This window comes from Ceratotherium simum, chromosome 39 (assembly GCF_057802395.1).
Source record: "Ceratotherium simum simum isolate JZ-2026a chromosome 39, ASM5780239v1, whole genome shotgun sequence".
Lineage (NCBI taxonomy): Eukaryota > Metazoa > Chordata > Mammalia > Perissodactyla > Rhinocerotidae > Ceratotherium > Ceratotherium simum.
The window spans coordinates 16,369,857-16,384,112 of NC_141938.1; the positions used below are offsets into that span (position 1 = coordinate 16,369,857).

General features: G+C 66.3%; 1 protein-coding gene across 2 annotated transcripts; it reads right to left on the minus strand.

Annotated features, from left to right (window-relative positions):
* Positions 1-4,282: 4,282 nt before the first annotated feature.
* BSG (basigin (Ok blood group)) lies at positions 4,283-12,113 on the minus strand. Of its 2 annotated transcripts, none has more exons than XM_087425939.1 (8): positions 11,981-12,113; positions 6,795-6,951; positions 6,065-6,153; positions 5,771-5,907; positions 5,418-5,694; positions 5,209-5,233; positions 5,027-5,097; positions 4,283-4,925 (listed from the first exon to the last, which is right to left on the minus strand). In XM_087425939.1, exons 1-7 carry the CDS (start codon positions 12,045-12,047, stop codon positions 5,034-5,036), a joined length of 816 nt encoding a protein of 271 aa, XP_087282065.1. In that variant the 5' UTR covers positions 12,048-12,113; the 3' UTR covers positions 4,283-4,925; positions 5,027-5,033. The 2 variants fall into 2 exon arrangements, with proteins under 2 accessions (XP_087282065.1, XP_087282066.1); XM_087425940.1 differs by having other exon boundaries at positions 6,801-6,951; positions 11,981-12,062.
* Positions 12,114-14,256: the final 2,143 nt, after the last annotated feature.

Sequence of the window (14,256 nt, forward strand, 5' to 3'; positions counted from 1 at the left end):
TCTGTCCCTTGAAGGCCCTGGACAAAAGCCCTGTGTGGGGAGGGGCGGAGCGGGGTCAGTGCGAGTCTCCACGTCCCAGGGTCGCCCACCCTCCCCACCTGCATATGGGGAAACTGAGGCCGACAGGAAGAGCCCCCCAAGGGTGCCCGGGACCCCCACCCCCAAACAGTGGGGGCCTGGGGTCCCCTGCAAGGCTGGTAGGCTTTAAAGTGGGGAGGGGCCTGGAGTGACAGGGGGACCCAGAGCCTGCTGCCACATTTCTCTGTCCCTTGGGCTCGGGCGCTGGCTGGCCCCTCGGCCCCCAGCTCTGGGAAGACCCCTCAGGCCCTGTTTCTGGGCAGGAGCCAGCTTGGGGTGATTCTCGGTGTCAGGTGACGGGGGACTCTGTCCCTAGCCCCGGTCACCTCCCCAGGGAGGTGTCACTAGAGGAGGGTGATGGAGACAGAGGAGAGAGCAGGGGCCTTGAGGACTGTGGGAGGAACCCCTCTCCTGGGACCCTCCAGCCGCCGCAACACTTCCCATTCTGTGGTGCTGGGTCCTCCACACGCCAGGTGTCGGGCCGTGAGGGCGGAGAGGCCGTGCACACAGTAGGTGCTCAATAGCAACTGAGGGATGGGCCCATCTGGATAATGGGGGCTGAGCGGGATCACCTCCCACCCCTCCACACAGGCTGCCCCCAGCCCTGGGGATTCGGTGCCCCCACCAGGCGGGTCTGGCCTCCCAGAGGGCCACCTCCATGCCGCCCTCGGCCAGACTGGCAGCCAGATGGGCGCAGGGCCGCCGTCTGTCCCGCGGCGGCGAGAGGCTGGGCGGCAGCGCTGTCTGTACCAGGCCGGGCCCGCCCCAGGCAGATGTGTGCTCCAGCTGAAGGGGGACCTTTTATGCTCACCCGGGAAGATGTCGCTCCGGGCACGCCGCCAGGGCCCCGGGACTCGCGGCTGAGGGCGGGAGGCGGACCCTCGGCCCAGCCTTAGGACCCCTCGCGCCTGGCAGCTCCTCCCCCAGGGACTGGCCTGGACCTCGGGGCAGAGGACTCGGGGACACGGGGTCCCAGCCCACTCTGAGCCTCGAGGCCTAGTCCCCGGTCCTGAGGACTCCTGCCCACCCACAGGCTGCACCCCATCTCTCCCACCCACTCTCCCCTCACCCAGGCCAGTCGTTCATCCAACAAGGACTTACTAGCACTTCCCCGGGGCCTGGGATTCAGAAGTGAACCTAGCGGGCCCCCGCCTGGTGGGCCTGGGCAGAGCAGACAGACAGACAGATGACCAGCATGGCACCTGTGACGTTTAGTAGGTGGTACGTCATCCGTTAGAAGATGGTAAGAGCTACACGACTCAGAGCCAGGGAAGTGGACGAGAGAGGTGCTAGGGGTGAAGTCCGGAGGCCTCTCAGAGGAGGAGACATGAAGACCTGAAAGTGGGGAGGGACGGTGTCCTGCGGACATTTGCCAGAAGAGCATCCGGCAGGTGGCACAGCCCGTGCAAAGGCCCTGAGGCAGGCTGGTGCCCGGCTTGTGCGAGAAGAAGGGATACTGAGAACCCAGGGGTGGGTGGGGGAGAGGAGGGCACCCAGAGACGGCAGGTGGGCCTGGACCATGTGGATGGGTTAAAACAGAGTCAGTTCACAATGGTCTGTGGCCTAAAACGGCTCTTCACCCCCCACGGCCTCTGGGAGGACACCTCATTCCTCCCACCGTCTGGCCTGCCCCCGACTCTTCCTCAGCATCATTGGGCTCCAGGCACGGCCTCCCGCACTGACCCTCCCACCCTGTCCACACGGGCCCGCAAGCCCGGCCCGACCTCCCAGCCTCCCCAGCCGAGGCACCGAAGCCCCGTTTCCTCCTCAGTCGGGCAGGTCCTGGCAGAGCCCTGAGCCTGCAGGGTGGGGACCCTCCAGGTGAGCATTGTGTCAGACCAGGAAGGCAGGACCAGGCCAGCTCTCGGCCGCCTGGACCATCGAGGGGCCCAGAAGACCCACTGCCATGAAGATCCTGAACACGCCATCCGCCGCGGGGGGCGGGACGGGGCCCCCGTTTACCGCCGGCTTGGGAAGGGGTGTGGCACGCAAACGCCACTGTGCAGGGCAGAGCCCTGGTGTCCGGCCCCGAAGCCGGGCGACCTTCAGCAGAGCGTCCGTCCCCTGGGCCTCAGTTTCCCCAGCGTCTGCAGTTCTGACCTGGATCCACCTGGATTTTCCTTTCCCTGCCGAGCCCACCGTCCCAGGCCCGGGGTGGGGGCAGGCGGGGTGACCACCCCCACATCCCTGCCCCACTCCGTTTCAGCTCTGCCCTCTGCCTCCAGGGGAGGCCCCCACGTAAGGCGGAGGCGTTCTTAGGGTGCCGTGGTGGGGGCGGGGCTGGGCTCGGGGAGGCCCCCGGGGCCCTCACTGCAGCCCTGGCCTCTCAGGGCCCCAGCCCAGCGCCGTGTGCCCAGGGAGGGGACGGACAGCCCTGTCCGGCAGCCCAGAGGAGCAGATGGGGCGTTTCCAAGTGGCCCCGGGAAGGCGCCCTTGCTCCTCCGATGGCCCCCAGTGGGGCCCCTCTGCCCTTGGCCGCCTGGACCCGAGACCCCGGTTCCTGAACCCCAGGCACCTGCCAGATGACCTCACTGGACCCTGTGACTCCTCCGTCCCACCCCTGGGGAAACTGAGGCAGGGTTCAGCGGGCTGTCGCCTGGAACACTCCCCAGTGGCACGGGCTGCGTACTGCCGGTGCCCATTTAACGCGTGCTGGATGGAGGGATGAACAAGGATTCTAGTGCTGAGGAATGTAGGAAGCCACCTGCCGTGCGGCCGTACTTTTGTCGTCAGCTTGATTCTCCACGTGCAGGGCTGGAGGGCCGCACGCGTGAGCCGAGTGCCTCGGGGGGAGGGTCCCGGGTGAACCAACCACAGGTCGGCCGTCCGCTGTCCACCTCCAGGGCCCTCTGCTGCCGACGATGAGCCCAGTGCAGCCGCTCACGCTGCCCGAGCCCCAAGCCGCTGGGTCCTGGGGGTCCAGGGCGCAGGAAGCAAGATGGGGGGCCCGCCTCCTGCAGGGACACAGACCCCAGCAGGGGAAGGCCACACACACGCCCTCCGATGTCGAGGCCGCCATCGGGGAGGGGCAGAGCCGGGCCAGGGCGCCTGGCAGTGTTCCTGGGGAGTCTGTTTCTCTCTCAGCCCCGGTGAACCATCGGCGCCGTCAGTGTGGCCGAGTGAAGGAGCAGGACGTGCATCCTCCCGCCAGGGGAGGGGAGGGGTGGGCGCCCGGGACCCGGGGCTCAGGGAGCTGGGGGCTCGCAGGGCCAGGCGGGTGCCCCCAGGCCCCTCTGTGGGGAGGGGCGCCCGTGGCCACAAGTCCCCCCACTCCCCCTGGTGTGTGCGTGGCGCCCTCTGGCGGCGGCTGGGGAAGGGCCTGGCTCCTCCCAGGCTGTGGGGTGCAGGACACACCAGGCGCCGGGCCCTGTAAAGGACTCCCCCTCCCGCAGGAGCTGACTGCTGGGGCCTCGGGGCCCCCGCTGCAGCGTCTGCTCAGCCAGCAGGGCGCCCTGGTCCACCGCGTCCAGGGGCCGGGCGTCTGCGGCTTCTGCGGGTTGTGAGGCTGGATTGTTTGCCGACTTCGTGACCTGACGTCCGGCTGCTCTGGACACTGGGGCAGAGCTGCCCACGCCCCCCAGACCCACCTCCTCCCGCCCCGCCAGCAGCAGTTCACAGAGGGGGCGCCCTGGACATGCCTGTTCCCCTCTCCGGGACTCAGTTACCCCACCTGTACCAGGTGGGAGGCCTAAATGGTTCCTGCTGGGTGCCGGGCTTTGGTGAGGGCGTGCCTGACGAGGCTGCCCGTGACCTCCTGCCCCAGAGTGCCCCCCTGCAGTCTGTCTGTCCCCCTCCTCCCTCCTCCACGCGGCCCTGCCCTGGGGGCTCTCGGGCCCCGATTCCAGGCACCCCCACCCCCCCACACTCGCGCCCAGGCCTGACAGACTCCGGGACCGTTCCCGGGCTCCATCAGAATGAGGCCCCGGCCCCTCGCTGACCACCCCGGCCATGGGGAGCCTTCTGCCCAGGACAGCAGGGCGAGGATGGCAGGGCGAGGACGGCTGAGGGCGGGGCTGCCTGGCCCGTCAGGGATGCCCGGGCCTCGTCCAGGCCCTTCTCAGGGGCACTTGCAGGACTCCCCCCTTCACCCTTCGTCCTGGGAACAGCCCCCCAGCACCCAGCCTCCCTCAGGGGCTTCGCCCGCCAGCTGCCCCACCAGCTCCCCCGCTGAGACCCAGGCCTGGCGCAGACAGGACAAGGCGAGGACGAGGTGGTCAGCCTTTATTGTGAGTCAGGACGTGTGGAGAGAAGCCTTGGGCCAGCTGGAGGGGGACCGTGGGAAGGGTCCTCACCCCGGGTGGGCATGCAGTGAGGGGGTGTGCAGTGAGGGGGCAAGGAGGGGCACTGCGGGGCCGGCAGCTGGGGGTCAGAGCCGACCCGGTCACAGCACCGACCACGTGACCGAAAGCTCTGGCTTCAGTCGGCAGGATGCTCGCACTGCCCGACCTGTGACCTTCTGCAAAGGACAGTGACTGGACGCCGGCCTGCCCGGCCGCAGCCTCGGAAGGTGGACGGGCCGGAGCTGGGGAAGGCCAACCTGCCCTCCGCCTGGCCCAGTGGGAGGGGCCGGGAGGGAAACACAGGGGGACACGAGGGGTGGGTGGGGGCGGGGACGAGGCCTCGCTGGGCACTCAGGCTCCCTGGGCCACGAGATGCTGCCGTGGGAAAATAAGGCTCTGGGAACTGAACTCTACACGCGGGAAACTCGGGTTTGGCTCTTCAAACAGGAGCGAGTGTGTGGGCTGAGCCGGACGCGTTTCCTTTCAGAAGTGGATGCGGAGCTGGGGACGGGGACACGGGGCTCCCGACGCACTCGGCTCGGCCTCTGCGGACTCCTCCTCGGCTGCCTGCAAGGAGGGGGCGCTCAGAGCCCGGCCCACCCGCCCACAGCCCGCCCACTGCCCTCGGAGCAGGAGCCCCCCCCCGCCCCCTCCCCCCCGCGGCTCACCCGCCGCTCAGCTGGCGTTCCTCTGGCGCACGTTCTTGTCTTTGTCGTTTACGTGGTGCCCGCTGCTCTTCCTGGGGTCACGAGGGGGGCTCTCGGTGCTCAGAGGACAAACAGCCATCCCCCGTGCCACCACGCGCCCGGGGACCCCCTGCCCGCCCACCCCCTGCATGGCCAGGACTTACAGCGGAGCGGAGCCCGCGTCCTCATCTGTCAGACACAGCCGCGTGCAAAACAAAAACAGACCGTCAGCAGTGCCCCCGGACCGGGACCTCGCGGCAGTCTGTCCTGCCCGTCCCCCTGCCCTCGGCCCCCGCCCTGGGACTTGCACCTCCTGAGAGCTGTCTGGGGCCCCCACCCCGGGATGAGGCCGGGAGCGCGGGCTCGAGCTCACCGTCCAGGACCTCGTCCGGCTTCCGCCGCTTCTCATAGATGAAGATGATGGTGACCAGCACGAGGACCTCGGCCACGATGCCCAGGAAGGGCCAGAGCGCGGCGAAGCGGTCGCGCACGCGCAGAGAGATAACGGCCTGGCCGCTGCCGGCCGCACTCGTGCCGTTGCAGGCGTACTGGCCGGGGTCCACCTCCTGGTCCAGGTCAGAGATGCGCAGCTCTGTCCTGGTCCCCGAGTCCACCACCAGGAACCTGCCCTGGGAGTCGTTGGCGATGACCTGCGGGCGGGCGGGCGGACCCTGTAGGACCGGGCGGGGGGCCCGGCCCGTCCCCTGTCCGCGGGCATCCCCTCACCTGGTCCCCGGACTCGCTCAGCTTGTACCACACCCAGCTGGTGACCGGCGGGGACGAGTCCGACTTGCAGGCCAGCACGACCGTCTCCCCCTCGGTGGCGTGCTCCGACTTCTTCACGGCCTTAATATTGGGGGGCCCTGCGGGCGGGGCAGGAGCGTCCCTCTCTGTGCCGGGCTCCCCACCCGGGACGAGCCCGCCCCGGCCCGCCGCCGCCCCGGGCCCCCGCCCGCCCGGCCCGCCCGCCCCCGGCCCCCGCCCGCCCCCGGCCCCGCCCGCCCCCGGCCCGTGGCCCACCCTGCAGGCTGATGCTGGCCCTGCCCAGCTGCTCCGGGAGGAAGAGGCAGGAGTAGTCCCCCGGGCGGTCCTCCGCGTCCACGTCCACCCTGCAAGCAGACGTGTGGTGAGGGGCGCGCGTCCAAGCCATGCTCAAACCGCTGCCACCGGGGCTGAGCGAGGCGGCGACGGGGTCGGGTCAGGAGGCCCTGGCTGCGTGGGGGCAGGAGGGCTGCGCCGCCCACTCCACCGAGGGGGCACGGGGACAGGGGAGGGCTGGCCGCCTCAATGACCCAGGCCACGTGGAGCCGCGGCTCCTAGCAGCCCTCAGGGCTGAGGACAACATGGCTCTGTGCCCAGGACCCGCTCGGCCCAATGAGGACCAGGCCTCAGAGTGGGCGGCTGCGAGCGCCCGAGGCCTTCATGAGCTGGGGACGCGGGACTCGAGGCCGCGCCCGCCCGCACCCCGGGAAGGAGGGAGGGTCTTGGAGGCCGTGGCGTCCAGCAGCCCCCCGGGCCCTCGGCGTCTGACCCCCTCCCCGGCTTCTGCAGCCCAGGGTCTGAGCAGAGCTTGCGTCCAACGTCTGTCCGCAGCGAGTCCGCTGACCACAGCCTTTGTTCTCGCCCACCTCGGAGGCCGTCAGCAGGAAAAGTCCCAGCACGCGGGGCAGCGGGGAGGGGCCCACAGTGGCAGCCACGGCCGAGGCCCGGTGCCCCCCACCGGGACAGCGTGAGCGGGGTCCGCACTCACTCGTACACTGTGCTCAGCCCCGACAGCGCGTCCTCCCTCAGCACCCGGCCGCCCTTCAGCCAGCGGTGGCCGGTGACCTCTGTGGAGCTGCTGTTCAGCGTGCAGTTGAGCTGGGTCTTGGAGCCGACCTCAGCGACGGAAGTCGTGATCCTGCTCTCTGGGGGCGGAGGCAGGGAGGTCACCAGGGTCGGGGAAGACCGCAGCCCCCGCAAACCTGCAGCAGCCCCGCGTCCCCCACGGCCAGGGCCTCCTGGGAGAGGAGCACGGCCCTGCTGGACCGTCCACAATCGCACTGGAAGGTCATTTTCCCCTGAGTCCGCGCCTCGGTCTGAGAAGTGAGCACGCGGACACAGGGTGGGACTCGGTGTCGGGAAGCGTTTTAAGTGGCCGGGTCTCAGGTGTGGGGACAGAAGCTAGTGCCCACCCTGGGCCCCGGACCAGGACCAGGACGTGGACCACTGGTCCAGCCCAGCGCCGACCAGAAACTCCTTCAATCTACCCCTGCCCGGGTCCCCAGTCCCATTGGACGGTCCTGCAGGTCCCGCCTGCCCCCGCAGAGCAAGGCCGCCGGGGGTGGCACACATGTGCTCGAGCATGGGCATGGCGGGTCAAGGGGTCCAGCCGCCCCGTCCTGGAAGGTCGAGGACTCCCATAGTCCTCACACTCGCCACACAGCCACCGCACAGATGACCCCCAGGACGGCACTGAGAGGCTACCCAGGGCCCTCCCCTCTGTGGGGAGAAGCCCCTGGCACGGCTCAGGTGACCAGCGGAACACGAGACTGTGTGAACGACTCGCACACAGGCAGCCTCCTCCTGGACCCTGGGACCCCCCCATCCTCCCGGCTCACCCGATGGTTTCTGCTGGCACATCTGGTGAACCACACAACCCACACGTGGAACCAGGCAGTGCTCAGAGCTCATGACCCCACCTGGCTGGTCACCTCAGCACCAGTGTAAACTGGACCCACAGACAGCAAATGCTGTCTTATGCCCCACACCCCCGATCCGGAGTGAAAACAGCCCGAAAGCACGAGGAGGCCCCCCCACCCCACAGCCAGGGGCCACCAGCCTGACTCATGGCGGGCAGGGCCCCTGAGACCCGGCCAGTCGTTAGGAACTGAACCTCAAACCCAGAAGAGCAGCAGTCTCTCCGAGAGGCTTGTTCCAGAACGACAGCACTCTGAGGTCCTGGCGTTGTAGCCCCGAGCCTGTCCCTTCTGGACTGCCTGTAGAGAGCCCTCGCTCCCCGCCTGCATGTCCAGTCGGGGGAGGGTGGCCTCCTCGTGTAGACAGGGCTCAGTGGAGGCCAGTCCTCAGCCCCACCCCTGCCCACCTGCCAGCCTTTCCTTTAAAACAGGACACGGAGGGGCCGGCCCCGTGGCTTAGCGGTTGAGTGCGCGCGCTCCGCTGCTGGCGGCCCGGGTTCGGATCCCGGGCGCGCACCAACACACTGCTTCTCCGGCCATGCTGAGGCCGCGTCCCACATACAGCAACTGGAAGAATGTGCAGCTATGACATCCAACTATCTACTGGGGCTTTGGGGGAAAAACAAATATATAAAATCTTTAAAAAAAAACACAAAAAACAAGACACGGAGACACGAGTCCCAGGACCCCAGCGAGCCAGCAGGAAGGGCAGGGAGGCTCCTCTGCCGCTCCCGGGCACGCACATGCACGCACACATGCACACGGCACACATGTGCACGTCTTCACACACACAGGGCACACAGCACAGCACAGCAGGCTGCCGGCCCCGGGCCCCAGGGCCAGGGGTGGACTCAGGACAGGCCCAGGGCGTGAGGCTGGGAGCTTCTGTGGCTGCGCCGTGTTCACAGGAGGATCTGCCTCCATGTTGCTCAGGAGCCAAGATTTCCCGAGAGCAAAACCAGCGGCGCAGGCAGTGACTCAGGGCAGGAAGGAGGCCGGGGCCTCCTCCCCAAGCGGCCGCCTCGACGCGACTGCGCTCCCATCCCTCACCGGGGGCTGCCCTCACCTGGGGCTGCCAGACAGGAGCTGGGGCAGATCCCGTCCCAGCCGCCCCCAGGGCGGGCCCCCACCCCTCCTCCCTCCCCGGGGGTCAGAGGACCCACAGGCCCACACCCCGGCCCGGCCTGAGGGCCACACACTGCAGGGGACCGTGCCAGGCCCCACCTGGGCCACCTGCCCGCCCGTCCCACCACAGCGCCCTCTCTGTGGACTGGGCACAGGCAGCCGCGTCTGCTGTGTCCCCAAGGGGCGCCTCAGGCATTACAACAGTGGTGGCCCTCACTGGGATCACCACACAGACACCTGCCGCTACAGGTGACGTTATATCTGTGATGTGGAAACACCGCTGGGACAAGGCCAGCGGGGGTGACAACGGAAAAGGCTTGGAACGACGCCCTCCAGCCCCCTCGGCCCCGCCCACCTCGGGGAGCACCCCCCAGAATCTACAGGGAGCCTCCACCCCCAGAGCCGGGAGCAGGGCGGGCGCCTGGCCCTCCGCCACCCTGGAGACGTGAGAACTCGACTCCGGCCACATGACCAGAGCCCACGTTCGCAGTAAAGTCACCTTCATCTAAAAACAGCCACCCCTCCCGTGTGTCCGCTCGGGGCAGGGCCGGGCTCGGGCAGGACGCCTCGTGGCAAACAGCCCCGGAGCGCTCAGGACGGCCCTCGGGCGCCCCTCCACCCCACCCGCCGCAGAGCGGGAGCCCAGACGGGAGGGGACGCCAGCCAGGCTCTTCCTCTCCATCCCTTACCTGAGGACCAGAGAGACCACGTCACCGGCCCGCAGGACCCAGCTAGCAAACCCCTGCCCGCCCCAGCAGGACGACGGCACCCTGGACAGGCCTGGGCAGGGCCAGGGTCTCCCGGCAGGGCGTGAGAACCCGAGTGCCAGCCTCCCGGCACCCGATGCTCGGATGGAGGAAACCGCCCCTGGCAGAGGCCCCGAAGAAAGCTCCTAGGACTGACCCGTCCAGGAGAGGCGAACACTCCACTAACCCCCTCACCCACCCCGGGAGAAGAGGCCGGGACCCCGACTCTCAGATCCCCCCTGAAGCCCCTGGGAATGGTGGAGCCGTCACAGGGAGAAGGGGAGGCCCCGGCGCAGCCCTGGGAGAAGCAGGAGGCCCGGCCTTCCCACCCGCTGGGCCATCGAGGGCCTAGTCCAGAGGGCTGAGGGGCCTATCTCCCGCGCGCACCTTGCCCGCAGGCTCCTATCTGCCTGCAGGCTCCTATCTGCAGGCAGACAGCGGGCAGGCTGGCCGCAGGCCAAAGGCCCCGGCCCGGAGGCGGTCAATAAATGGTCATTCTGATCATAAGGAAGAAGGGATGGACCGAGACCTTAAAGTGGGTCAGGGGTAACCGGGTGAAGCGTGTGCCAGAGCAGCCCCTCCCAGCCCTGCTCGGGACAGCCGACGGAGCCCGGACCCTTCTGGGCTGCACTTTGTCCCTTCCACGCCGGGCACCATAAATCTTTAACCCAGAACCGCAGAACGAGTCTCGGCACAGGAAGGAGTCGTCCCTCTCCGTCGTGCTTTCTCCTGGAAAAACGGTCTTATCACACGTTCCCAGCCGCTTCCTCCACACCAGACGTCTGGCCGCCCCCACCTCGGCCCACGCCCGTGAGGGGCCGGGGCCCAGCCCGCCTGAGTCTGCAAGCAGCTCTCTGCGATCCGGCAGCACACGGCGACCTTGAACATCTCCCCTCCCGACCCAGGCTCAGTTTCCACACCGCAACAAGAGTAAGGGGCACCAACACCATCTCGTTCTGGGCCCCGAAATCAGACAAGACCAGAGGAAGCAGAGCGTGCGGGCCCCTACAAGGGGTCAGTGTTGAGGCGGACACGGGGCAGGTCCCAGCGCAGCCCACGGGACCTAATCCCGGGAGGAATGACAATCCCTTCCAGCTCCCAGGAGTGGCCGCTTCCTGAGCATGGGACTCCTGCACCCACTTGGGGACAATATCCACTTTCCAAATGAGAGCCAAAAGCCCCGGGGTGGGGGTGGGGGCTCTCCACTGCACCCCTCCCCAACACTCCCAGGGCAGGGGCCCCACTCCCTAGCTGCCTCCCCAGGCCACCAGGCTCCAGCTGCTCAAGGACCGGAGCGGGGGGGGGGGGGGGGTGTCCCTTCCCTGGACAGACACGTTGGGGTGCCTCCAGATCCCCTCCCCAGAGGTCCTCATCAGGGGGTCAGGCCAGTTCAGGGCCCCTCCCCTCTCCCAGTCAAGAAAATCAGACTTCACTCCAGTACTTCCCTGGTCAGGCTCGTGGGGCCCCCTAAGCACAGATATCCCCCTGGCACTGCGCCCAAGGAGCCCCCGGGGTCCCCCCAAACCCCAGGGAGCCCACCCAGCACTGTTCCCCCCAGAACTTTCCGCAGCCTCTCCTGAGCCCCCTCAAACCCTGGGACCCCCTGCAACACCCCAAGTCCCCCCAAACCACGGGAACCCACAACACTGCGACACCCAGAACTGCCCCCAAGCCCCCCACAGTACCTCAGTGGGCACCCCCACATCCACACTACCACCCCTGGGATCTTTCTGGTCCCCTCAAAACCCAGAATTCTCCCAGAACTGCCACGCCAGGTAACCCGCTGGGTCCTCCCAAACCACAGAAACTCCCCCGGCACTGGCATCCCCCAGAACCCGCTTGAGGCCCCCAAACCACGGGGACGCCCACATGCCGCCCCCAGGGAACCCGCCGCGTGCCCCCACCCCCCGGCCACCCCCTGCACTGCCGCCCCCGGGCATTCCTCGGGTCCCCACAAACCCTGGGACCACCCCCCACACTACTGACCCCAGGAACCCCCAGGTCCCCACAAACCCCGAGGACCCCCCCGGCATGCCGTTCCCGGGAACCCCTCGGGTCCCCACGAACGCCGGGGAACCCCCCCCCGTATGCCGCCCGTGGGATCTCCCTGGTCCCCCAAGCCCCGGGGACCCCTCCATGCCGCCCCCGGGAACCTCCCGGGTCCTCCCAAACCCAGGGACCCCTCCATGCCGCTCCCGGAAACCCCGGTCCCCCAAACCCCAGGGACCCTCCCCAACTGCCGCCCCCGGGAACTCCCAGGGTCCCCCCAAACCCCGGGAAGCCCCCCGCATGCCGCCCCCGGGAATCTCCCGAGTCCCCACAAACCGCGGGGACCCCCCCGGACTCCGCAGGCCCCGAGCCCGCCTCCCCGCACCCGCCGGCCTCACCTTGAGCGGAGCCACCCTCGCCGCCCAGCAGCACGAGCCCCAACACGACCACGAGCGCGGCCGCCATGTCGCCGCCGTCCCCGCCGCAACCGCCGCCGGCGGCGCTATAAGAACCGGGCGGCCGGCCGGGCGCGCGCACGCAGGGCGGCGCCGGGGGCGGGGCGGGGCGCGCAGGCACGTCGGCCGCCGTCTGCGCACGCGCACGGGTGCACGTACGCACGCGCTGGCCCGGTCAGGCTCGCGCTACGGAAGCCGGGGCGGCAGCACCACGTGACCCGGGCAGGCCACGCCCCGCGGCCTGGGGCGTGGCCGCGTTGCTAGGAAACAGGCCCGGGCGGGGCTGGGAGGCTGGTTTCCCTTCGTTCTTTCGGAAACGTTGTTGGAACGGAGCTGTGCACCCAAAAGGGGCTAAAATGCTCCATTTATACTATGTGTGTTCTGTCACGACACGAAAGAGAAAGAAGCATTAGAGGAGGCGATAGGGATCCCTGTGAACAGGTGCACGTGTGCCCTGGGGCGGGGGGCTGCCAGATTTAGCAAAAAAAACACCCGGACGCAGTTAAGTTTTAAGTTTAAGACAGAGAACGAGTGACTTCTTAGTGTAAGTACCCGTGCAATATTGGGACATACTTATTCAAGGGAAGTATGGCTATTTATCTGAAATTCAGGTGTAACCGGCTGTCCTATATTTGCCTGGAAGACCTACCCTGGGGTTTGTCTTACAACAAATACTTTAAAAAACGACAATTTCAAGCAAAAATAGGATCATGTAATCTTCGTGACCCTGGGCTAGGCAGTGGTTTCTTAGACGTGACACCAAAAGCGCAAGCAACAAAGGAAAAAATAAATAGGACTTCATCAACATTACAAACTTTTGTGCCTCAAAGAATACTAAGAAGAAAGTGAAAAGCCAACACACAGAACGGGAGAAAATATCGGTGAATCGTATCTGATAGGGACTTATATCTATAATACATAAAGAACGCTGACAACTGGATAAAAAAAAGACGCATGACCCTGTTAAAAAACGGACAAAGGATCAGAATACACGCTTCTCCAAAGAAGACACAGAAACGGGGCCGGCCCCGTGGCTTAGCGGTTAAGTGCGTGCGCTCCGCTGCCGGCGGCCCGGGTTCGGATCCCGGGTGCGCACCGAGGCACCACTCCTCCAGCCATGCTGAGGCTGCGTCCCACATACAGCAACTAGAAGGATGTGCAGCTATGACAGACAACTGTGTACTGGGGCTTTGGGGGAAAAATAAAAAAAATAAATAAATAAAAAATTTAAGAAGACACAGAAACGGACGACAAGCACATGAAGAAGGGCTCAGCATCCTGAGCCATCACGGGAATGCAAACCACAACCACAGTGAGACAGCAGTTCACACCCGCTGGGACGGCTCGCAGCGAGAACGCGGAAGACAGCAAGTGCTGGTGAGAAGTGGAGACACCGGAGCCCTGTGCACAGGTGGCGGGATGGAAGATGGTGCAGCCCCTGCGCAGAACATGGGCAGGGCCTCAGAAGGGTAAACCAGAGTTACCATCTGACCTGGTGATTCCACTCCCCACAAGAACTGAAAATCCACGTCCACGTGGAAACTTGTACGTAAGTGTTCACAGCAGCATGATTCGTAATGGCCAAAAAGCAGAACAGCCCAAATGCCCATCGATGGATGAATGGATCCACACAACGGATCCATCCACACACTGGAATACGACACAGCCATCAAAAGGAGTGAAGCCCTGACACAGCTATACTGTGGGTGGACCTTGAACACACGATGCTCAGTGAGAGAACCAGACACAGAAGACCACACGGTGTGTGATTCCACTGATGTGAAACGTCCAGAACAGGCACATCCACAGACAGAGAGTGGGTTCATGGTTGCCAGGGGCTGGGGGATATGGGTGAGGAGTTACTGCTGATTGGGTGGGATTGCTTTCTAGGGTGATGAAAATGTTCTGAAATTGAATGTGGTGATGGGTGCACAACTCTGAAATGTACTAAACCCACTGAGCTACAGACTTTACTTGTGTGAATTGTATGGTGTGTGAATTATCTCAATTAAACATAGGGTAATGTGAGTAAGGGGGCGGCTGCTTTAGATAAGGGGTCAGGGACGCAAAGACATACAAGGTGACAAGAACAAGGAAACAGTGGCCACAGTAAGGGGTGAGCGGTGTGTCTGGGAACAGCCTGTCTGGCCCGGGGAGGCAGGTCCAGGGAGGAGGGTGGGCAGAGCCGGCAGAGTCCCAGCTTTGGGGGGCTTTGGAGG